The sequence below is a fragment of the Macaca mulatta genome, chromosome 6, assembly GCF_049350105.2.
Source record: "Macaca mulatta isolate MMU2019108-1 chromosome 6, T2T-MMU8v2.0, whole genome shotgun sequence".
NCBI classification, from domain to species: Eukaryota; Metazoa; Chordata; class Mammalia; order Primates; family Cercopithecidae; genus Macaca; species Macaca mulatta.
This window is the reverse complement of record NC_133411.1, coordinates 77754492-77779707: the sequence shown is the minus strand read 5'-3', so window position 1 is coordinate 77779707 and position 25216 is coordinate 77754492. Positions and strand designations below refer to the sequence as shown.

Sequence of the window (25216 nt, the reverse complement as noted above, 5' to 3'; positions counted from 1 at the left end):
AATACAAAAATTAGCGGGCGTAGTGGCACATGTCTGTAATCCTAGCTACTCGGGAGACCGAGGCGGAAAAATTACTTGAACCTGGGAGGCAGAGGTTACAGAGAGCCGAGATCACGCCTTTGCACTCCAGCCTGGGCAACAAGAGCAAAACTCCATCTTAAAAAAAAAATACAAAAATTAGCTGGGTGTGGTGGCACATGCCTGTGATACTTGGGAGGCTGAGGCAGGAAAGCCACTTGAACACGGGAGGCGGTGGTTGGAGTGAGCTGACATCGCGCCACTGCACTCCAGCGTGGGTGACAGAGCAAGACTCCGTCTCGGGGGGAAAAAATTAACTGGACATGGTGGCAGGTGCCTGTAGTCCCAGCTACTAAGGAGGCTGAGGGAGGAAAATTGCTTGAACCTGGGATGTGGAGGTTGCAGTGAGCCGAGATCGCGCCACTGCACTCCAGCCTGGGTGACAGAACGAGATTGTCTCAAAAAAAAAAAAAAAAAGTGAGAGGATCAATGTATTGCCAGTCCTAGTGAAGTGGAATGTTTGTCCCCATTAAACCGCTAGTAGGAGTAAGTTGCAGAGCCTAGAAGGTGATGGTTGAGAGAGTGGGATTCTTGAAACTGTGTTTATGGAGAGGTTGTGGTTATTGGTTATAATAAATAAATACTGTTGAAGCGAGTGAGTAGCTGAGATTTGGGGATGTGTCAGTTCATTCTCATACTGCTACAAAGACATACCTGAGACCAGGTATTTATAAAGATAAGAGGTTTAGTCAGCTTACAGTTCTGCGGCCTGTACAGGCTTCTCTTGTGGAGGCCTAAGAAAACTTAACAGTCATGGCAGAAGGTGAAGGGGAAGCAAGCACAGTCTTCGTGTGACCAGCAGGAGAGAGAGAGAAGGGGAAAGTGCTACATACTTTAAAACAACCAGAACTTGTGAGAACTCTTAGCAGGAGACAGCACTAGGGGGATGGTGCTAAATCGTTGGAAATCACCCCCATGATCCAGTCGCCTCCTATCATGCCAACCTCCAACACTGGGGATCACAATTCAGCATGAGATTTGGGTAGGGACACAGAGCCAAACCACATCAGGGGATGTACAAGATTGTGGTGGATAGGAGTTTAGAACCCTGCAAATACAGGGTAGTTGAAGGGATCATTTACATGGATATTTAAATCACCAAAAATTATGGCAGTGTTGGAGAGAGAACTGCAATGTAAACATTAAGGAATGAGGAAGAGTGACTCAGGATGCTGTAGATGACTGCAGTAGGAAGTGATAATAGACTGTGAGTCTGGTGACAAGATTTTCCTTCTTACCCCGCCCCCCCAAACAGAGACTCTTTCTCTTGCCCAGATGGGAGTGCAGTGGCGCAATCACGGCTCACTACAACCTCCTCCCAGGCTCAAGTGATTCTCCCACTTCAGCCTCTCAAGTAGCTGGAACTACAGGCACTGACCACCATGCCTGGCTACTTTTTGTCAGGATTTTCAAAGCTGGGAATTTTTAGAGGGGAATGGAGGAGAATAATCTGGAAGTGCAAGTAAGAAGCAGGGAAGATTTCTTTCCCACATCTCCAGTAGGTACCGTGATATGAAGAGTGTGGAGGAGAAAAGAGGAAACATCTAACATTTGAGATGACTGCAGAGGAAAAGGCATCCTCGGGGAGTTGGATTTTACTTAGAGTGAGAAATGAAGGGATGATTCAGAGGTTAAAGAGTGGGATTTTGTTATTTACTCAAGGGAGCACAGTGGAACTTTCAGGAAGTGGAAGGAGAAGGTAGAAGATGGCAGGGTGTTGGGAATAATTTGAGAAATCTGAGCTGCTGGAAGTGACTGAGAATCAGATATAAAGGCGGTCCTGATGTTCTGTTCTGGCTGCCGTTGCCGTGTAACGAATCTGCCAAAACTTAGTGGCTTGAAACAACAAAGAACATTTTATTATTTCTCATCGTTTCTGTGGGTCAGGAATTTGTGAGGGCCTTACTGGGCAGTTTTCGTGCAGCTGTCTCGTGGTTGTGCCTACATAGTTGCTAGAGCTTCAGTAGCTGGGGACTGAGCAACTAGGGATTGGCGGGCTATCTCTTTTTTTCAAGTAGTCTCATGAAGATTTCTTTATGTGGTTTCAATGTGTGGGCTGGTTTGGATTTCATTATAGCGTGGTGGCCTCAGTTGGATTGATGTTTTGTGATCCTTCTCATCCCTCCTTGTCCTGTCCCCAGACAACCACTGATCTACTTTCTGTCACCATAGATTAGCTTGCATTTTTAATAATTTTATAAGCATGGAATGATAAGTACCTTTTTTGTCATGTTTCTTTTACTTCGCATAGCTATTTTGATTTTCATCCATTTTATTGCTGAGTAGTGTTCCATTGCATTTATATACTATACTGTATCCATCGCTTAGTTGTGAACATTTGGGCTTTTTCCAGCTTGGGACTGTTAATAAGTAGAGCCACTGTGAATATTAGTGTATAAGACTTCGTATAGCCAAGGCTGGCAGATCACTTGAGCCCAGGAGTTCTGAGACCAGCCTGGGAAAAATGGTAAAGCCCCTGTCTTTTTATTTTAAAATCAAAAATTAAAAATTTTCTATAAAAAGAATTTTAGAAAGACTTTATATAGACGTATGCTTTCATTTTTCTTGAGTAAATACTTAGGTCACAGGGTAGATGTATTTTTAAGTCTTTAAGGAGCTGTCAAACTCTTCTTCAAAGCGGTGGTTGCACCATTTTACTTTTGAATGTAACAGAGTTTAATTGAGCAAAGAACAATTCAAAAGTTGGACAGCCCCCTCAACTAGAATAGGTTCAGAGCAGCTCCCCCATTTTGCATTTTGACCAGCAATGTATGAAAGTTCCATTTGCTCAGTGTCCCTGCAAACACTTGGTATGGTCAGTCTTTTTAATTTTAGGCATTATAATAGATGTAGTGGCGTCTTGTGATTTTAATTAGCGTTTCCTAATGACCAGTGCTGCTCTTGATCATTTCATGAGCTTATTTGCCATCCGTATATCTTCTTTGGTGAAGTGTCTGTTCAAATCATTTGGGTTTTTTTTTATTTTGGAGACAGTGTCTCACTCTGTCACCTAGGCTGTTGTGCAGTGGTGCAGTCACACAGCCTACTGCAGCCTCCACCTCCTGCTCACAATCTTCTTGTCTCAGCCTTCTGAGTAGCTGAAATTACGAGCACGCACCACCATGCCTGGCTAATCTTTTTTTTCTTTTTTTTTTACACGGAGTCTCGCTCTGTTGCCCAGGCTGGAGTGCAGTGGCACAATCTCGGCTCACTGCAACCTCTGTCTCCCAGGTTCATGCCATTCTCCTGCCTCAGCCTTCCCAGTAGCTGGGACCACAGGCGCCCACCACCACGCCCGGCTAATTTTTTGTATTTTTAGTAGAGACGGGGTTTCACCGTGTTAGCCAGGAAGGTTTCCATTTGCTGACCTTGTGATCCACCTGCCTCTGCCTCCCAAAGTGCTGGGATTACAGGCGTGAGCCACCACGTCCGGCCAAACTGGCTAATTTTTTAAAAATTTTGTAGAAACGAGGTCTCGTTATGTTGCCTGGGCTTGTCGTGAACTCCTGGGCTCAAGCTATCCTTCCTGCCTCAGCCTCCCAAAGACTGGGATTGTAAGTATGAGCCACTGCACCTGGCCAACTTACTCATTTTTTAATTGAATTTTTTTGTTGTTGCGGTTTGAGAGTTCTTCGTATTTGCTGCGTACAATATCTTTATCAGATAGGTAACTTGCATGTATTTTCTCCCGGTTTACCACTTGGTTTTTCATTTTGTTAGCAACATCTTTTTAAGAACAGAAAATCTTAATTTTGCTGAAATCTAATTTTTCAGTTTTCTCTTTGATGGTTTTGAGAGAGGAGGTAAAAAGAGACTAGCTAGGCCGATAGACAAAGAGTCCTCGGTAGAACTTCCCTTCTAACAAAAAGCAGCCCAAGAAATCACTTCTGTTCCAACTAGGAGCAGCCTGGAAGATCGGGCTGTAAACATTGATAAAGAAGCAGTTCTGACACCGAGAGGGAGCTTCCTGGGTAATCAGCAAGCTTCACATATGTACAATGGGTCCCAGTAAACAACAGTGGACCTTAGTGAGCACATTCCTTTTTTTTTTGGACATACTCAGATAAGGAAGCTGAAAGCGTGCATGTTGTGGGTTGTTGGGGATGCCTGCAGCTGCACGGAGAGAAAGGGGCACCTGGGACCAGGCATGTCCACCATGGAGGCTCCACCTCCCCTTATTTAGCACATGCACGATAGGAAAGAGATAAGCAATGTGGAGTAGCTCAGGCCAAGGACCTGCCTGCATAATAAAAGGTGTCCACCATGGAGGCTCCACCTCCCCTTATTTAGCACATGCACTATAGGAAAGAGATAAGCAATGTGGAGTAGCTCAGGCCAAGGACCTGCCTGCATAATAAAAGGTTGGGGTGGGGGCTGCCAGAGATTCACGCTCTATGCAGATGGCACACCTGGTCCTAACTGTTTTTTGCTCCCTATGGAGATAAGATACCGCCTTTCCATTAGGTTGTTTATAAAAATGCTTGCATTTCACCCTGGAATGGCAACCCTTTTCAGGACCCCTCTCTGCAGGAGAGAGCTATTCTCTTTTATTTGCCTATTAAATTTCTGTTCTAACCTCACACCCTTGGTGTGTCAGCGTCCTTGATGTCCTCAGTGTGAGACCAAGAACTTCGGGTGCCATCCTGGGCAACAAAGCCATTTCAGTTTGTTCTTTTGTTATAGGCAATCCGTGATCACAGATTTCTCTCTCTTTTTTTTTTTTAATACAGTTTAGAGTTTTAATTTTACACTTAGGTCTGTAATCCATTTTGAGGTAATTCTTTTTTATTTTTTTTTGAAACGGAGTCTCGCGCTGTCACCCAGGCTGGAGTGCAGTGGCCGGATCTCAGCTCACTGCAAGCTCCGCCTCCCGGGTTCACGCCATTCTCCTGCCTCAGCCTCCCGAGTAGCTGGGACTACAGGCGCCCGCCACCTCGCCCGGCTAGTTTTTTGTATTTTTTAGTAGAGACGGGGTTTCACCGTGTTAGCCAGGATGGTCTCGATCTCCCGACCTCGTGATCCGCCCGTCTCGGCCTCCCAAAGTGCTGGGATTACAGGCTTGAGCCACCGCGCCCGGCCTTGAGGTAATTCTTATATATAGCTCAATGTAGGTGGAAATTTGGTTTGTTTTTGCATAAGGATTTCCAATAGTTTTACCATCATTCCTTGAAACTACTATGCTTTCTCTGTTAAACCACATTTGTAACTTTAGTTAAAATCAATCATAAGGCCGGGCGCGGTGGCTCAAGCCTGTAATCCCAGCACTTTGGGAGGCCGAGACGGGCGGATCACGAGGTCAGGAGATCGAGACCATCCTGGCTAACACGGTGAAACCCCGTCTCTACTGAAAAATACAAAAAAAAAAAAAAACTAGCTGGGCGAGGTGGCGGGTGCCTGTAGTCCCAGCTACTCAGGAGGCTGAGGCAGGAGAATGGCGTGAACCCGGGAGGCAGAGCTTGCAGTGAGCCGAGATCCGGCCACTGCACTCCAGCCTGGGCGACAGCGTGAGACTCCGTCTCAAAAAAAAAAAAAAATAAATAAATCATAATATCACAGGGCTATTTCTGACTCTAAATTCTGTTACATTGTCTATTAGCCTATATTGATGTCAGTACTACACTTTTAATTACTATAGCTTCAGAGTATGTCTTGTAAACCAAAAATAAAATTATAGGCACCCCCCTGCACAACCAACTGAATGGACCCATCCTCTCATCCAAGGGCATTCCAAAATTAACCTGAAAAACTAGTTCAAGCCATGATGGAAGGGGGAGTTGGACATGTCTCATCACACCCTCCTCCCTTTTGGAATTACTGATACAACAGACTCTTAAAGTCTGATAAGAAACATTTACAACCTACCCTCTCTGAAGCCTGCTACCTGGTAGCTTCATCTGCATGATAAAACCTTTGTCTCCACAACCCCTTATGGTAACCCAAACATTCCTTTCTACTTGAAATTCTGTTGATTTCAAGTAGTGGCCAATTAGAAAATCTTTAAATCTTCCTATGAAGTAGAAACCTCCCTACCCCCACTTTGAGTTGTCCCGCCTTTCACGACAGAACTCATATACATCTTACATATATTGATTGGTGCTGCATGTCTCCCTAAAATGTATAAAACAAAGCTGTACCCCACCACCTTGGGGACATGTCATCAGGACCTCCTGAGGGCTGTGTCATCGGTGCGTCTTTAACCTTGGCAAAATAAACTTTCTAAATTGATTGAAACCTGTCTCAGATACTTTGGTTTACAATCTTAAAGTTAGGTAATGTAAATTGTCCAGCTTTGGTTTATTTGTGTCCTTAGTATTTCCATATAAATTTTAGAATCAGCTTTTCAATTTAATATACTACTTTTCTCTTAGATCCACAATTAAATATATTTGATGCTAACAATTCTGGTTTTTTGTTTTTTTGTTTTTTTGTTTTTCTGGACAGAGTTTCACTCTTGTTGCCCAGGCTGGAGTGCAGTGGCGCAATCTTGGCTCACCACAACCTCTACCTCCTAGGTTAAAGCAGTTCTCCTGCCTCAGCCTCCTGAGTAGCTGGGATTACAGGCATGCACCACCACGCTAATTTTGTATTTTTAGTAGAGATGGGGTTTCTCCATGTTCATCAGGCTGGTCTCGAACTCCTGACCTCAGGTGATCCACCCACCTCGGCCTCCCAAAGTGTAGAGATTACAGGCGTGAGCCACTGCGCCTGGCCAGTTCTGTTATTTTTAAAACCCAAGTTTCCCTGGTCAATCTTGGTTGGATGAAGCTTATTTTTAGTAGATTCCCCTGAAAGGCTAGGGAGTACAGTATTCTACATTTTAATCTTTTCTTAGTCTTGCTACTTCAAGCATATAAAATTCTTGGCTCATACTTTTTCCCCATAAATTTCTATGAGAAAGTCTAATGATAACTGATTTTTTTTATTTTGTAACTTAGTCTTTTTGCTTAGAGGCTCTAAGGATGGGAGGGGGTTCTTCCTCCCATCCCTAGGAATTTTTCTTTTTTTTTAAATTCCTGACCACTAGACCACCAGGGACATTGTTTTGTTTTTATTCTTCAGGGACCCCATGTGTACCTATGTTAAATAAATACTGTTTGCCAACTTATCAACCATTTTGCTTTTTATTTATTTTTGTTCCTTTGGTTCTTTTTCATGCCTTTGCTTTGGTGCTCCTTAGGTTTTCAGTCAGATATATTTGTCCTTGGGTACCTTGTAATCAGTATTACTTTTTGTTCTGTCAGTTTGTTTTCTGTTCGTTTTGAAATTACTTGTTTCCTGGTCTGGCAGTAACAGTTGAGATATGAGGAGTTTGAGTTACCATCTGTCTGTGTATCTTGCTTTAAGACTGCACTCTTCTATTGATATCACTGTTCTCTGATTCTGTGATTTCTTTATTTCTTCAGGACCACCCTTCATTTTCTACTGTTTGCTTCCTTTTATTTTTTTGAGATGGAGTCTCACTCTGTCACTCAGACTGGAGTGCAGTGGTGTGATCTTGGCTCACTGCAACCTCTGCCTCCCGGGTTCCAGCAGTTCTCCTGCCTCAGCCTCCCAAGTAGCTGGGACTACAGGTGCACACCACCATGCCCAGCTAAGTTTTGTATTTTTAATAGAGATGGGGTTTTGCCGCATTGGCAGGCTGGTCTCAAACTCCAGACCTCGAGTAATCCACCCACCTCTGCATCCCAAAGTGCTGGGATTACAGTCATGAGCCGCCGTGCCCGGCCTCCCCCGCCTACCTCCCCCCCCCCTTTTTTTTTCCGAGACAGAGATTACAGGTGTGAGCCACTGGACCCCAGCCTGTTTTTATTCCTTTTACCACATCTCCAAGGAACATCTTCCCTTCCAAGTGGGAATGTAACCTTGAACAAGTCAGTTAATCTCTTTGTGATTACTTTTCTTATCTGCAAAGTGACTTAATGCTTTTAAGTACTTTTTTTTTTTTTTTAAAGACAGGGTCTCTGTCACCCTGGCTGGAGTGCAGTGGCATGATCTCTGATCTCCACTCCCTGCAATCTCCTCTTCCCTGGTTCAAGCAGTCCTGCCACCTTAGCCTTCTGAATAGCTGGGACTACAGATGTGAACCACCACGCCCAGCTAATTTTTGTACTTTTTGTAGAGATGGGGTTTTCCCATATTGCCCAGGTTGGAATTATAAGTACTTTTTATCATACAGCAAGATTGACAGTTTTATGTTGGAACACATTTATCTCTATATAATAGAGATTAACAGGAAAATGACAAGGCTGGGTGCGGTGGCTCATGCCAATAATCCCAGCACTTTGGGAGGCTGAGGTGGGAGGATCACTTGAGGTCAGGAGTTTGAGACCAGTCTTGCCGAGATGATGAAAGCCCATGTCTACTAAAAATATAGAAATTAGCCCAGCTTGATGGTGGGAGCCTGTAATCCCAGCTACTTGAGAGACTGAGGCAGGAGAATCACTTGAACCTGGGCAGCAGAAGTTGCAGTGAGCTGAGATCATGCCACTGCACTCCAGCCTGGGTGGCAGAGCGAGACTCTTGTCTCAAGAGAAAGTGAACAAACAAACAAAAAAAATAACAAACTTTTTTGGAATTCATTGGCTAGTACCGTACCAAATCCAAAATACTCTATAGTATACCAAATCCAACTCTACCTTATAGTATAAATTGGATTCTATTTGGACTTGTCTCACTGATCCCTCAAACAGTGTGTTTTATTTTTTATCGAAGTAAAAAAATTTGTCATTTTAGCCATTTTTAAGTATATAGTTCAGTAACATTAAGTATGTTCATGTTGTTGTGCAATAGATCTTCAGAACTTTTTTGTCTTACAGCCTGAAACTCTACCCATTAGCAAATCCCCATTTCTCCTTCCACTTAGCCCATGGTAATCATCATTCTTTCTAATTCTGTAAATTTGACTATTTTAGTTACCTCACATGAGTAAATTCTTTTTTTTTTTTTTTTTTTTGAGATAGTCTTGCTCTGTTGCCTAGGCTGGAGTGCAGTGGCACTATCTCGGCTCACTCTAAGCTCCGCCTGTTGGGTTCACACCATTCTCCTGCCTCAGCCTTCCAAATAGCTGGGACTACAGATGCCCACCACCACACCCTGCTAATTTTTTGTATTTTTAGTAGAGACAGGGTTTCACCGTGTTAGCCAGGCCAGGGTGGTCTCGATCTCCTGACCTCGTGATCCACCCGCCTTAGTCTCCCAAGTGCTGAGATTACAGGCATTAGCCACTGTGCCTGGCCTCACATAAGTAAATTCTTATAGTGTGTTTATTTTTGCTTCCATACCTTTTTTGTTGTCCTTGTTCATGTTCTTACTTGGAATGCGTTCTATTTTGTCTACCTGTACAAATCCTATTGGTTTTTTGGTTTTTTTCTTCCCCCCCCCCCCCCACAAAGTCTCAATTTGTTACCCAGGCTAGAGTGCAGCGGCACCATCTCCACTCACTGCATCCTTGACTTCCTGGGCTCAAGTGACCCTCTTGCCTCAGCCCTGCAGGTGGCTGGGACTACAGGCGTGTGCCACCATGCCCAGCTAAATTTGTTTTTTGTTTGCTTGTTTTTGAGACGGAGTCTCACTCTGTTGCCCAGGCTGGAGTGCAGTGGCACAATCTCGGCTCACTGTGATTTCTGCCGCCTGGGTTCAAGCGATTCTCCTGCCTCAGCCTCCTGAGCAGCTGGGATTACAGGTACCTGCCACCACGCCAGTTTATTTTTGTAGTTTTAGTAAAGATGAGGTTTCACCTTGTTGGCCATGCTGGTCTCGAACTCCTGACCTCGTGATCTGCCTGCCTCGACCTCCCAAAGTGCTGGAATTACAGGCGTGAGCCACCATACCCAGCCAAAATTTTTGTATTTTTAGTAGACACAAGGTTCTTACCCTGTTGCCTAGGCTGGTCTCGAACTCCTGAACTCAAGCAATTCACCTGCCTTGGCCTCCCAAAATGCTGGGATTACAAGCCACTGTGCCCAGCCTAAATCCTGTTGGTTTTTTTTGTTTTGTTTTGTTTTGTTTTGTTCTGTTTGTTTTTTGAGACAGAGTCTCGCTATGTCTCTCAGGCTGGAGAGCAGTGGCGCGATCTTGGCAGACTACAACCTCCGCCTCCCAGGTTCAAGTGATTCTCCTGCCTCAGCCTCCCAAGTACCTGGGATTACAGGCATGTGGTACCATGTCCAACTAATTTTTCTATTTTTAGTAGAGACAGGGTTTCACCATATTGGCCAGGCTGGTCTCGAACTCCTGACCTCGTGATCCACCCACCTCGGCCACCCAAAGTGCTGGGATTACAGGCGTGAGTGGTTTTTATTTCTTAGGTCGGATTCCTGCATATGATCTTTCAGTATACATTAGTTTCTTTCCTTTTTAATTAAAATACTGTTTATATTTCACATTTTGATGTTTGTTCAGATTTGTTTTATATTGTTTTTTGTTTCGTCTTGTGTGATCGTCTTAAATCCCTAGTTAGATCATAACTGAACAGTAACATGTTTCTATATATCTCTCAGTGACTTGCACAGTGCTAGTAGTGCTAAAAAAATATTTATTATTCTTATTTTGTCGTCGTCGTTGTTAGACAGGGTCTTGATCTGTCACCCAGGCTAGAGGGCAATGGGAAAATCATTGCTTACAGCAACCTCCAACAACTGGGCTCATGTAATTCTCCTGCCTCAGCCTCCCAATTAGCTGGGGTTACAGGCATTAGCCACCATGTCTAGACAAAAATATTTCTAGGTGCGGTGGCTCATGCGTGTAATTCCCACACTTGGGAAGCCGAGCGAGGCTGGAGAATGACTTGAGCCTAGGAGTTCAAGACCAGCTTGGCTAAGATGGCGAGACCCCATCTCTACAAAAAATTTTAAAAACTAGCCAGGCATGGTGGCATGCACTTATATTCCCAGCTACTCAGTGGGCTGAGGTGGAGGGTCGTTTGAACACAGGAATTTGAGGGGAGAAAAAAGGCAGAGAGAGAGAAGTGAAGAAAGGAGGGAGGGAGAGAAGAAAGAAACAAAATAAAGGAAAAGAAAGAAAGAAAACTGATACCAGGAAAGCAGGAAAGGGAAATGGAAGTAAAAAATAATAATAAAAATAAAATGAAAATTGGTTAGTCACTATTAACTATTTTGTATCCTTATAATCTGGAAACATAATTTCAAAAGAAAAAATATTCTTTGGATCATAGGTTCTGAGGTCAGAACAGCTTTCCCATAGTCTAGATGAAGTCAAGTTTTATCTGATCTTAATTGAAATAAGTGTAGCTGGCCTTGAACAAATCTACTCATGGTCTGTAGATAGGAATTAAATTGTAGGGGCATTCACTTTATGGCATTCATTCTTAGAACATTTACCTGTGTCCAGCTTTTGAAGTAAAGTCACAAAACCTCTAAGCAGGTTAAGTTTCCTGTGGCTTTATTTAGGATTTTAAATACTCATTTTCAGTGTAATTTGGTTATGTGTAGATTAAGATGACTGTTGGTACTGACATACATTTTCTGATTAAACCTATCTGAACATGAGTTGTTTTTATTTCTTACTCTTTCCAGAGTGATGATTCTGACATTTGGGATGATACAGCATTGATAAAAGCATATGATAAAGCTGTGGCTTCATTTAAGGTATGAAATGCTTACTTAGTTGTTTTCTTATTTTCTCTCGTTATTCATTTGGAAAGGAATTGATGACATACAGTAAAGTGTTAAAGTACATGTTACTCAGTTTTCATTTTGAAGATTAGATGATAATATGAGTTAGTTAAATCAGGTGATATCTTCCTTTAGAAGTTGATAGCCTATATATGTCATCCTTTTTATGAAGGCAATTTAAATAAAATTTAAAATATTTATTCCTACCTGGGTATGGTGGCTCACTCCTGTAACCTCAGCACTTTGAGAAGCCAAGGCAGGTGGATCACCTGAGGTCAGGAGTTCGAGACCAGCCTGGCCAACATGGTGAAACCCCATCTTTAATAAAAATACAAAAATTAGCCAAGCGTGGTGGCACATGCCTGTAATCCCAGCTGCTTGGGACACTGAGGCAGGAGAATCACTTGAACCTGGGAGGCAGAGGTTGCAGTGAGCCAAGATCGTACCACTGCACTCCAGCCTGGGCGATAGAGTGAGACTTCATCTCAGAAAACAAACAAAAAGTGTATTCCTTTTAGTATTTTTACATTGTATCAAACTATAGAAGTCCTCTAATTGAGATTAATAGGAAAAGGACAACCTGAATTATAATTTTAAACATTTAACAAGCATTTAATAAAATAATGATGAAGATAAATAGCATTAGTATGGCAATTAATACTTGTAGCATGCTGACAGTACTCTATGTGCTTTGCATATATTAAATTAATCTAATCATCTCAAATTCTGTAAGTTGGGTATCAAGTCAAGTGTTCCTATTGGGTAGGAATATACAGTTCTTTTAGGAAGTGTAGTATGGTTCTGTGTCTCAAGACACTTATACAGTTGGCCAACATCAGCACCTTCTCCACTCTCTGAGATGTTTAATCTTACTGAGCACTAAATAAGGGTCATCAGTAGTCCAGGCTACCTTGAACAGAGCATATACTCATACGGTGTATAAAGAGTACCAAGCATACAGAGTTCATGTCTTTCTCATAGTTACTCTTGTAACGTGAGCTAAGGATCAGACCTCTATGTCACCTTTGTAACTGATTTCTAGATTTTTTTTTTTTTTTTGAGATGGGGTCTTGCCGTGTCACCCAGGCTAGAGTGTGTAGTGGCATGATCATGCCTCATTGTAGCCTTCAACTCATGAGCCCAAACAATCCTCCTACCTCAGCTTCCTGAGTAGTTGGGACCACAGGTGTGTGCCATCACACCCAACTCACTTTTGTTTTCTATGTAGAGATGCAGTCTCACCCTGTTGCCCAGGCTGGCCTGGAACTCCTGAGCTTAAAAGATCCCTCCGCCTTGACCTCCCAAAGTGCTAGGATTACAGGCATGAGCCACTGCACCCGGCCTAATTTTTAAATGTGCTTTCCAGTATACACTGAAACTAGAAGTCAACTAAAGAAGAATTACCAAGAGAGTTCTATAAAATAGAGATTGAAATGGGGCTCAGTGTGGGGTGGGTTGGTTATATTTCAGGGAGAAGTAATCTGAGTAAAGGAGGAAAAGAACTGACGCGGGAAAACGATAGTTTTAGTAGTGAGTTTGAGTATGAATTAAGTTGAGATTGAGTTTGAATTAAGTTGAGGTTGAATATGAATTAAGTTGAGGTTGAGTTTGAGGTATGAATTAAGATGTGAAATTGATCATTGGAAATGTTAGATTGAGAACAGTCAGAGCTGGATTAAGAGCTTCATAAGTGTGTTTGCAGACTGTTGTAACTAAAGTAATAAGAATAGATGGCCTTGGCTGGGTGCGGTGGCTCATGCCTGTAATCCGAGCACTTTGGGAGGCCAAGGCGAGCAAACCACGAGGTCAGGAGTTCAAGACCAGCCTGGCCAATGTGGTGAAACCCCATCTTCACTAAAAATACAAAAATTAGCTGGGCATGGTGGTACACACCTGTAATCCCAGCTACTCAGGAGGCTGAGGCAGGGGAATCGCTTGAATCCGGGAGGCGGAGGTTGCAGTGAGCTGAGATCAGCGCGACTGCACTCCAGGCTGGTGACAGAGTGAGACTCTGTGTTAAAAGAAAAAAAAAAGATGGCCTTAAGCAAGTAAAGAAGGATGGCCAGCTCTTATTGGGAATGCCTAAATCTAAGGTTTAATCAGAAGTAATGAAACCACTGGGCCCTACATTGCCATGACATCCAAGGGGCCATGAATATCAGGAAGAAAGATGATTAACAGGGTCTAATGTTACAGAGAGGTTGAGAGGAAGGAGATTTGATTAAAAGGGTCTTTAGAGCTGATAATCAGATGTATGATGCCTTTAAGAGCAGTTTTATAGTGTAGGGAGTGGTCAAAAGAGGAAATAGATGCTTTCTGAGGTGATGGAGCCTTGAGACTAGCTTATAGTGGTAACTGGGTTGTGTTGTGACTTTTATTCTATGCACCACCCTGTAACATGTACATTTTTATTCCTATTTTCATAGCATGCTCTGAAGAATGGTGACATTTGTGAAACTTCAGGTAAACCAAAAACCACACCTAAAAGAAAACCTGCTAAGAAGAATAAAAGCCAAAAGAAGAATACTGCAGCTCCCTTAAAACAGGTTATTTTAAAATGTTGAGATTTAACTTCAAAGGATGTCTCGTTAGTCCTTATTTAATAGTGTAAAATGTCTTTACCTTAAGTGATTAGTACAGTGTTTATGTTGACATATAATTACACAACTTCAAAAACAACCATTAAATTTTCTGTTATTTAGGAACATGCATGTTAGTCATGAAAGTATAAAGAATTAGATGGGAATGATAAATGCTAAAATCAGGACATGTGTTCCATTTGTGAGTGGAAGGCAGGGAAAAGGTGCCGTTTGGGAGGAGTACCCAAGAGCCGTAAGCTGAATTGGCAGTGTTTTACATCTTAAGCTGAGAGATAGATTTTTTTTCCCCTTTTTCTTCAAAAACCCTAAAACTATTAATTCCAAGGAACCCAGAAGTCTAGGTGGATTATTTCTGCTAGTAGTCCTGAAAGCTGAATATTTTGGTGTCTTTTGAGCCAACTTTAGTTTCATCATTACCAAGGGGAAGAGAGCTGACAGTTGACGAGCACTTGGTCTAGGCCAGTCCAGAGTGCTGGGCACCATATGCATTTTCTCTCCCTCCTGCTGTTCACCACAAATATGGGAGGTAGCTTATATTATAGCCATCTAATAAGATAGGGAAACTAAGACTCAAAGAGATTCAGAAACTTGTACATGATTATAAAAGCGAGAGTTGGAATTCAGATTTATGTATTTAGACCCCAAGCCTTTCTCATTACATTATTTTGCCTTCCAAGTGTCTACCCTCTATCCTTTGCCTCCACACTGATCAAAACAAGATGTTAGTTTGCCCTCTTCAAAAGAAATGTGTGCATGTATATATCTTTGATTTCTTTTGTAGTGGAAAGTTGGGGACAAATGTTCTGCCATTTGGTCAGAAGACGGTTGCATTTACCCAGCTACCATTGCTTCGGTTGATTTTAAGAGAGAAACCTGTGTTGTGGTTTACACTGGATATGGAAATAGAGAGGAGCAAAATCTGTCCGATCTACTTTCCCCAATCTCTGAAGTAGCTAATAATATAGAACAGAATGCTCAAGAGGTAAGGATACAAAAAAAAAATTCAATTTCTTGAAGCAGAGACTAGATGAGAAACTGTTAAACAGTATATATAGTTGTCAGTTTGATCCACTGAGGCATTAATTTTTTCTTAATGACACTCTTATAACAAAAACCTGCATATTTTTTCTTTTTAAAGAATGAAAATGAAAGCCAAGTTTCAACAGATGAAAGTGAGAACTCCAGGTCTCCTGGAAGTAAATCAGATAATATCAAGTCCAAATCTGCTCCATGGAACTCTTTTCTCCCTCCACCACCCCCCATGCCAGGGCCAAGACTTGGACCAGGAAAGGTAAACCTTGTATGAAAGGTTTTCCAGAAAATAGTTAATATCGGGACATATAACCTCTCTGTTAACTAATTTGTAGCTCTCCCATGAAATTTTTGTAGCTTAAATACACAAGAATTTTTTGAAAAGGAAATAAGGTGATGCAAAATAGTTAATTTTTAAAAAAAGTTAGACACTGCAGTGGATGCAACAATGCTTTATATGAAAGATTTATCTGGTTACTTTTGTGGAGTATTAGATATTAGACTGATAATTAGTACACTTATATAAGTTAGAAAGTATAATAGTGGGCCAGATGCGGTGGCTCACACCTGTAATCCCAGCACTTTGGAAGGCCAAGGCGGGCGGATCACGAGGTCAGGAGTGGAGACCATCCTGGCTAACACGGTAAAACCCCATCTTTAGTAAAAATACAAAAAAATTAGCCAGGCATGGTGGCAGACACCTGTAGTCCCAGCTACTCGGGAGACTGAAGCAGGAGAATGGCGTTAACCTGGGAGGCAGAGCTTGCACTGAGTCAAGATCGTGCCACTGCACTCCAACCTGGGCGACAGAACGAGACTCCATCTCAAAAAAAAAAGTGTAATAATAATTTATCATTAGCTGGATGATACGCTGTTGTTTCCCATGTTACCTGTATAAGATATGTAAAATAACACTTTATTTACATCTAATACAGATAAAATCCTGAGGCGCTCTCAGATTGTTTTGTAGAGTTCACATGTAAATATTGTTTTCATTTATGGTCCTTTTGGTTATAAGTAACAGAAATCAACTCTAAAAAGATTTTATTATAGGTTAGATTATGTCATGGAACCTAAGGGCTTGTCCCTTTCTAGTTCTTTTGTGTAGTGATTCTTCCATGGAGGGGATGGTATTTAGGCAAATTTTGTGGTTTTTTTTGAGATGGAATTTTGCTCTGTTGCTCAGGCTGGAGTGCAGTGGCGCCATCTCGGCTCACTGCAACTTCCACCTCCTGGGTTCAAGCTGTTCTCCTGCCTTAGCCTCCTAAGTAGCTGAGATTAAAGGCACCCGCCACTGCACCCGGCTAATTTTGTATTTTTAGTAGAGACAGGGTTTCACCATGTTGGCCAGGCTGCTCTTGAACTCGTGACCTCAAGTGATCTCCCCACCTTGGCCTTCCAAAATGCTAGGATTACAGGCGCCCGGCCTAGGCACTCATTTTTAAAAATCAAGCATGACTCATCAAAAGTTTTAAGATTTTCCGTGATAATGTTCTTATTGAGGCTTACATTATATTATAGTTTCTTGACTCTAAAATGATGTATCCTCTTAGAATATATATATCATGCTTCATTGGTCTCAGGGGGCTGATTTTTATAAGGTGAGAGATTTGCTAGTTTTCACAGTATGTGCTTTAAGTTAGCATATATAGCTAAACAGGCTTTCATAAAAACATTATACAATTTAGTTAATGAAATTCGGGATATAGTCTTTTATGATTGAAATAATTTTGCTGAATAGACTGTCTTCTGATTTATTAGGTAATTACCACTCTTATTTTGTTTTACTTCCTTAATGTCTACATAGAAAGGAAATGAGAAAAATCCAGAGGTTGTCATTTGACTTATGAGTCGGTTTGACTTCAGGATTTGGTACATGAAATTTCACTTAATCTTTTTGATATGTATAATACAAATATTCTGGGTAATTATTTTTATCTTTTCGTTTTGAGTCCTTTTTATTCCTATCATATTGAAATTGGTAAGTTAATTTTCATTTGAAATATTCCTTATAGCCAGGTCTAAAATTCAATGGCCCACCACCGCCGCCGCCACCACCACCACCCCACTTACTATCATGCTGGATGCCTCCATTTCCTTCTGGACCACCAGTAAGTAAAAAAGAGTATAGATTAGATTTTGCTTTCATATACAATTTGATAATTAGCAGAATAGAGGATCGGAAAATGTCATTGTAGACCATCCCTTGGGCCAGATTCTAATGGGTAGAAATTTGAACTAAACCTCCGGGGTTTTTTGTTTGTTTTTAATGCCTTTCTGTTACCCAAATGCAGTGCTCTTGTAGTCCCAGCTCTAAGCTCTAGGTTGCCTGCTTCTTTCCTGGCAGAAGTTGGTATCTAGTCTATAGGGAAGTAGTTCCTGTTAGAAGGGATTTAATTATACCATATATAAGGGATTAGTGTTTGCCCTTCTAGGTATAGTTGGATGTTAGCTTCTGATGTAAACTGGATTTCTTTTTCTTTCTTTTTTTTTTTTTTTTTGAGGCAGAGTTTTGCCATTGTCGCCCAGGCTGGAGTGCAGTGGTGTGATCTCGGCTCACTGCAACCTCTGCCTCCTGGGTTCAAGCAGTTCTGCCTCAACCTCCCGAGTAGCTGGGATTACAGGCGCCTGCCACCATGCCCGGCTAATTTTTGTATTATTAGTAGAAATGGGGTTTCACCATGTTGGCCAGACTGGTCTTGAACTCCTAACCTTAGGTGATCCACCCACCTTGGCCTCCCAAAGTGCTGGGATTACAGGCGTGATCTACCGCACCCAGCTGTAAACTGGATTTCTAATGTTAGATTTTTAGGTATTAACAATAGATACAAAGATACTTTTTGGCATACTGTGTATTGGGATGGGGTTAGGACAGATGTTCTACCCAAGATGTTTGCTTAAAATGGCCCTTGAAATGATATGTGAGCTGTGTGTGTGCGCGCGCACGTGTGTGTGTCTGTGTGTGTGTGTATTAAGAAAAAGCATGAAAGTATGCTTGACTTTTTTTTACTCATAGCTTCATAGTGGAACAGATATATAGTCTAAATCAAAATGTTTAAATTTTTATGTCACTGTCTTTTGATCCTTGTTAAATTTAATTTTGTTGGTATTTTGTTGTTATTAGTTGGCTTTCTCCAAATGCTAGCTATATTAAGAAATTTAAGGCCAGGTACAGTGGCTCATGCCTGTAATCCCAGCACTTTAGAAGGCCAAGGCAGGAGGATCACTTGAGCTCAGGAGTTTGAGACCAGTCGGGGCAGCATAGCAAGACCTCGTCTTTGTTTAGGGGAAAAAAAGAAATTTAAGTAGGAGATGATCTAAGCAAACATACAATTAATATCTAGCATTCACTGTATAATATAAATCTCCAGACTTTACTTTTTTGTTTACTGGATATAAGTAACATCTTTTTCTGTCTCCAGATAATTCCCCCACCACCTCCCATATGTCCAGATTCTCTTGATGATGCTGATGCTTTGGGAAGTATGTTAATTTCATGGTACATGAGTGGCTATCACACTGGCTATTATATGGTAAGTAATCACTCAGAATCTTTTCCTGACAATTTTTTTGTAGTTATGTGACTTTGTTTTGTAAATTTACAAAATACTACTTGCTTCTCTCTTTATATTACTAAAAAAAAAATAATAAAGTACAACTATCTGTCTGAAGCTTAAATTACTCTTGCATTGTCCCTAAGTATAATTGTAGTTAATTTTTAAAAGCTTTCATGCTGCTGTTAGATTATTTTGATTATACATTTTTGAATTGAAGTTATACTTTTTGTAAATAATGTTTTAATATCTGCTTTGATTTGAAATTGATTGTACGGGAATGGAAAAGATGGGATAATTTTTCATAAAAGAAGAATGAAATTCTTTTTTTTTTTTGAGACAGAGTCTTGCTCTGTCGCCCAGGCTGGAGTGCAGTGGTGCGATCTTGGCTCACTGCAAGCTCTGCCTCCCGGGTTCATGCCAGTCTCCTGCCTCAGCCTCCCAAGTAGCTGGGACTACAGGTGCCTGCCACCACACCCGGCTAATTTTTTGTATTTTTTAGTAGAGGCAGGGTTTCACCATGTTAGCCAGGATGGTCTCGATCTCCTGACCTCGTGATCCACCTGCCTCGGCCTCCCAAGAAAAATGAAATTCTTCTTATGCACAAAGATCTGGGGTAATATGTACCACATTGAACTTTGGGGAGTATGGCTTCAAACTTGTCACTTTATACATTAGTCTCCTACAGACATGTTCTATTGTATTTTAGTCAAAACATTTAAAATTATTTTTAGAAGGAAGCTCATGTGCCCTGCTAAAATTATGATGTGATATTATAGACACTTGAATTTTTAGTAAATTAATATAGAAGAAACAACTGACTTAAAGGTGTACGTTTTTAAATGTATCATCTGTGTGTGCCCCCTTTAATATTCTTATTTAAAAGTTAAGGCTGGGCATAGTGGCTCATGTCTATGATCCCAACACTTTATGAGGCGGAGACAGGCAGATCACTTGAGATCAGGAGTTCAAGACCAGCCTGCCAGCATGATGAAACCCCGTTTCTACTAAAAATACCAAAAAAAATTTAGCTGGGCATGGTGGCACATGCCTGTAATCCCAGCTACTTGGGAGGCTGTGGCAGGAAAAGTGCTTGAACCAGGGAGACGGAGGTTGCGGTGAGTTCAGATTGTGCCACTGCACTCTACCTTTGGTGACAGAGTAAGACTCTATCTCAAAAAAAGAAAAAGACCTGGCACAGTGGCTCACACCTATAATCCTAGTACTTTGGGAGGTCGAGGCAGGTGGATCACTTGAGGTTAGGAGTTCAAGACCAGCCTGGACAACATGGTGATACCCTGTCTCTACTAAATACACAAAATTAGCTCAATGTGGTGGCAGGCAGCTATAATCCCAGCTACTTGGGAGGCTGAGGCAGGAGAATCACTTGAACCTGGGAGGCAGAGGTTGCAGTGAGCCGAGATCACACCGCTGCATTCTAGCCTGGCCAACAGAGTGAGAATTTTGGGGGAAAAAAAAAAGTCACTCGTCAGTTGTTGTTGTATAACCTTGGTATATTTGTATGTATCATGAATTCCTCATTTTAATGACCAAAAAGTAACAAATAAACAGCTTGTAATTTGTTTTGAGATCAGTTATGACTGTAATACTCTAAGCTTTTATGTTTTTTAAATTATGAAATAGTTGAAGAAAAAATATATAATATAAATATAAAGTACTGGTATAATTTATGTTCTAAATAGCTTTCTTGAGATATAATTCACATGGTGTGCAGTTTACCTTTGAAAATACGCAAGTTGGCTAGGCGCAGTGGCTCACGCCTGTAATCCCAGCACTTTGGGGGGCCAAGGCAGGCAGATCACGAGGTCAGGAGATCAAGACCATCCTGGCTAATATGGTGAAAATATCATCTCTACTAAATATCCAAAAAAAATTAGCCAGGCATGGTGGCGGGCGCCTTTTGTCCCAGCTACTCGGTAGGCTGAGGCAGGAGAATGGTGTGAACCCAGGAGGTGGAGCTTGCAGTGAGCCGAGATTGCACCACTGCACTCCACCCTGGGTGACAGAGCGAGACTCCGTCTCAAAAAATAAAATAAAATAAAAAAGAAAATATACAAGTCAGTGGTTTTGGTTTTCACAGTTATGCAACCATCACTACAATTGTAGAACATTTTCATCACCCCAAAAAGAAACTGTTACCTTCATTTTCCCCACCCCTAGGCAGTCAGTACGCTTTCTGTCTCTATGAATTTGTCTATTTTCGATATTATATATAAATGGAAATATACGATATGTGGTCTTTTGTGTCTGGCTTCTTTCACTTAGCTTACTATTTTCAAGATTCATCCATGCTGTAGCATGCATCAGTACTGCATTCCTTCTTATTGCAGAATATTCCATTGTTTGGTTATATCACATTTTATCCATTCATCAGTTCATGGACATTTAGGTTGTTTTTATTTTGGGGCTATAATGAATAATGTTGCTATGAACATTTGTTTGTGCTGTTTTTGTTTTTTGGTGTTTTGTTTTGTTTTGTTTTTTGAGACAGAGTCTCGTTCTGTCACCCAGGCTGGAGTGCAGTGGCGCGATCTTGGCTCACTGCAAGCTCCCCCCACCAGGTTCACCCCATTCTCCTGCCTAAGCCTCCTGAGTAGGTGGGACTATAGGCAGCCGCCACCACACCTGGCTAATTTTTTTTTTTTTTTTTTTTTTAGATGGGCTCTTGCTCTGTCATACAGACTGGAATGCAGTGGCATGATCATATCTCACTGTAGCCTCAAACTCCCGGGCTCAGCAAGGCCACTTCCCCACCATGCCCAGCCCAGAACATTTTCATTACCCAAAAAGAAACCCCATACCCATTAGAATTCACTCCTTAATATCCTGTCGTCCCAGCTCCTGAGAACCACTAATTTACTTTCTGTGGATTTGCCTATTCTGGACATTTTATATAAATGGAATTCTACAATATGTGGCCATTTATACCTGGATTCTTAGCGTAAGTTTCTTTCAAGGTTCATCCATATTGAAGCCATATATCAGTACTTCGTATCTTTTGTTGCTGAATAATATTTCTTTTTTTTTTTTTTTTTTTTTTTTGAGACGGAGTCTCGCTTTGTCACCCAGGCTGGAGTGCAGTGGCCGGATCTCAGCTCACTGCAAGCTCCGCCTACCGGGTTCACGCCATTCTCCTGCCTCAGCCTCCCGGGTAGCTGGGACTACAGGCGCCCACAACCGCGCCCGGCTAATTTTTTGTATTTTTAGTAGAGACGGGGTTTCACCGTGGTCTCGATCTCCTGACCTTGTGATCCGCCCGCCTCGGCCTCCCAAAGTGCTGGGATTACAGGCGTGAGCCACCGCGCCCGGCCTGAATAATATTTCATCATATGGACATAGAACATTTTATCCAGAAAGGTGTTTGGGTTGTTTCCTCTTTGGGTTATTATGAATAATGCTGTTAGGAATGTTTGTTTGCAAAATTTTGTATGGGCATGTTTTCAGTTCTCTTGGGTATACAACTAGGAGTGTAACTGTTGGCTCTTAGGCTAACTCTGTGTTTAACTCTTTGAGGAACTTCGAAACTGTTTTCTGAAGTGGCCGTACCATTTTACATTCCCACCAACAGTGTATAAAGGTTCTTCTTTCTCCACATTCTCTTCAGCAGTTATTGTTGTCTCTGATTATAGCCATCCTAGTTGGGTGAGAAATGGTACCTTACTGTGGCTTCAGTTTGCATTTCCTAATGACTGAATGATGTTGCATCTTTTCATAAGATGCTGCTGGTCATTTATATATCTTCTTTGGAGAAATATCTTTTCAAATCTTTTGGCTTTTTTTTAATTGGGTTTGTCTTTATTGTTGAGTGTTAATAGCTCTTTATATTTTCTGGATAATAGGATATCATCATAATCTCTTACCTTACTGCAGTAGTTCCCAAATCTCATGTCTCACCCTGCTAAATTTATTTTTCATACAGAAGCTAGAGTAATATTTTAAAAATGTAAAGTAGATCCCACCTCTTCCTTTAAAAGACTCTCCAATAGCTTCCAGTCACACTTGGGTTAAAATCCAAACCTTTTACCCTGGTTTGCAAAGTATGTCATGTTGTATTTCTTGCCAGTTTCTTTGCCTAAATCTCATTTCATGCTCTCTCTTCCTCTGCTCCAGCAACACTGGCCTCTTTTCTTCCTCTTATATACCAGGTTTATAGCTTCTTCAGGGCCTTGGCACTCATATTCTTTCATCTGGAAACCCTACCTCAGATTTCACTTGTCTGGCTTCTTGCCATTCAGATATCATCTTAAATTTCACCTTCCCTGTTCATTCTGGAAGTGACACCCCCTCATTCTCTGTCACTTTATCCCACTTAGATTCTCTGTGTAGCATTTGTCATTCCCTGATATAATTTTTCTTTCCTGTTTTATCTGTTTATGTCTAGTAGAATGTAAGTGCTGTGAGAGCAGGGACTTTGTCTGTCTTGTAGTCCTTGTATCTTGTATCTGTGGCCTTTAGAACAGTGCCTGGTTCAGAATAAATTTGGTTCAGAATAAGTTGGTATTTTGCCAAATGTTGAACATTAACAAGGTTTAACTCTGATAATGAGATAACCATTTTTATATATAAAGTTTTTTTGTAGATTATTTCCTTATGACTAAGAAGTATCATTATCAGGTGAAAAAGTATAAACATTTTAATAGCTTTTGATACACGCTGACAACTTGCTTTCCAAAATTCTTATTCCTATATGCATTGCCACCAGTACAATTTGAAAATGCCTATTTTACCATAGCTCTAGATAGTTATGGATCTTATTATTGATGGTTCTAGCAATAATTTAAAAATATGAATGCACTTATGTGTTAGAATATAGTTGATTTGAAGGTTGATAAGGATGAAAAATTAGAGTTAAATTGTACTTAAACATTCCTGTTTCAGGTACTTGATAGAACTGTTATTAAAACCTAGTAGGTTTTTCAGTAGACTTTTGACTTTTACTGAAAAGTCAGGACTTTTTTTTTTTTTTGAGACAGAGTCTTGCTCTGTCGCCAGGCTGGAGTGCAATGCAGTGGCACAATCTCTGCCTCCTGGGTTCAAGCGATTCTCCTGCCTTAGCCTCCCAAGTAGCTGGGACTACAGGCATGCACTACCACACCCAGCTAATTTTTGTATTTTTGGTAGAGTCGGGGTTTCACCATGTTGGCCAGATGGTCTCGATCTCTTGACCTCATGATCGCCCCCCTTGGCCTCCCAAAGTGCTGGGAATACAGGCGTGAGCCACTGCGCCTGACCTTTTTTTTTTTTTTTTTGAAACAGTGTCACTGTCATCCCGGCTGGAATGCAGTGGTATAATTTTGGCTCACTGCATCCTCCGCCTTCTAGGCTCAAGCAATCCTCTCACCTCAGCCTTCTGAGTAGCTGGGACTACAGGCATGTGCCACACCTGGCTAATTTTTTTTTTTTTTTTGAAATGGAATTTCGCTCTTGTTGCCAAGACTGGAGTGCAATGGCGCAATCTCAGCTCACCGCAACCTCCGCCTCCCGGGTTCAAGCGATTCTCCTGCATCAGCCCCCTGAGTAGCTGGGAGTACAGGCTTGCACCATCTTGCCTAATTTTGTATTTTTAGTAGAGACCGGGTTTCTCCATGTTGGTTAGGCTGGTCTCAAACTCCCAATCTCAGGTCATCTGCCTGCCTCGGCCTCCCAGAGTGGTGGGATTACGGGCGTGAGCCACCGCACGTACAATTTTTGTGTTTTTTTTTTTTTGTAGAGATGGGGTTTCACCATGTTGCCCAGGCTGGTCTTGAACTCCTGAGCTCAAGTGATCCACCCACCTCAGCCTCCCAAAGTGCTGGGATTACAAGCATGAGCCTCTTGACCAACAACATCCAGATGTTTCTGTTTCTTTTACTGGAGTTTGAGCAGCAGTTGTTGGGCAGCGCCTTTTCCAGAATATTTGCCACAAATTCTAGCTACCTAGAGAAATGATCTTTACTTTTAGAAATATTTTTTGCATATATGCATTCATTAAAGTTAATTAATTAAAATATAAACATATGAACTTCAGCAGTGTTAGGAAATTCCACTTTCCTGAGCCTGCATTTTTGTCTCTTGGAAATTTTTATCATTTAAAAACATAAGCCAGCTGGGCACAGTGGCTTAGGCCTGTAATCCCAGTGCTTTGGGAGGCCGAGGTGCAGTGATTGCTTGAGGCCAGGAGTTGGAGACTTGCCTGGGCAACATGGTAACAGCCTGTGTCTGCAAGCATTTTCTTTAAAAATTAGCTAGGCACGGTGGCATGCATCTGTTATCCTAGCTATTTGGGAGGCTGAGGCAGGAGGATTGCATGAGCCCAAGA

The 25216-nt window shown here is 41.6% G+C and overlaps 1 protein-coding gene across 5 annotated transcripts in view; it reads left to right on the top strand.

Annotated features, from left to right (window-relative positions):
- The window catches only part of SMN1 (survival of motor neuron 1, telomeric), a 32139-nt gene that overhangs the window by 2143 nt on the left and 4780 nt on the right, over positions 1-25216 (top strand). For 3 of the 5 annotated variants that reach the window (XR_013418011.1, XR_013418012.1, NM_001260664.1), the window contains 6 exon segments: positions 11613-11684; positions 14138-14257; positions 15093-15293; positions 15450-15602; positions 17359-17454; positions 18766-18876. Coding sequence is in view for 1 of the 5 variants with exons in the window: in NM_001260664.1 (NP_001247593.1) it covers positions 11613-11684; positions 14138-14257; positions 15093-15293; positions 15450-15602; positions 17359-17454; positions 18766-18876 (753 nt within the window). In the remaining 4 variants the exon portion in view is untranslated. 5 annotated transcript variants of the gene reach the window in all.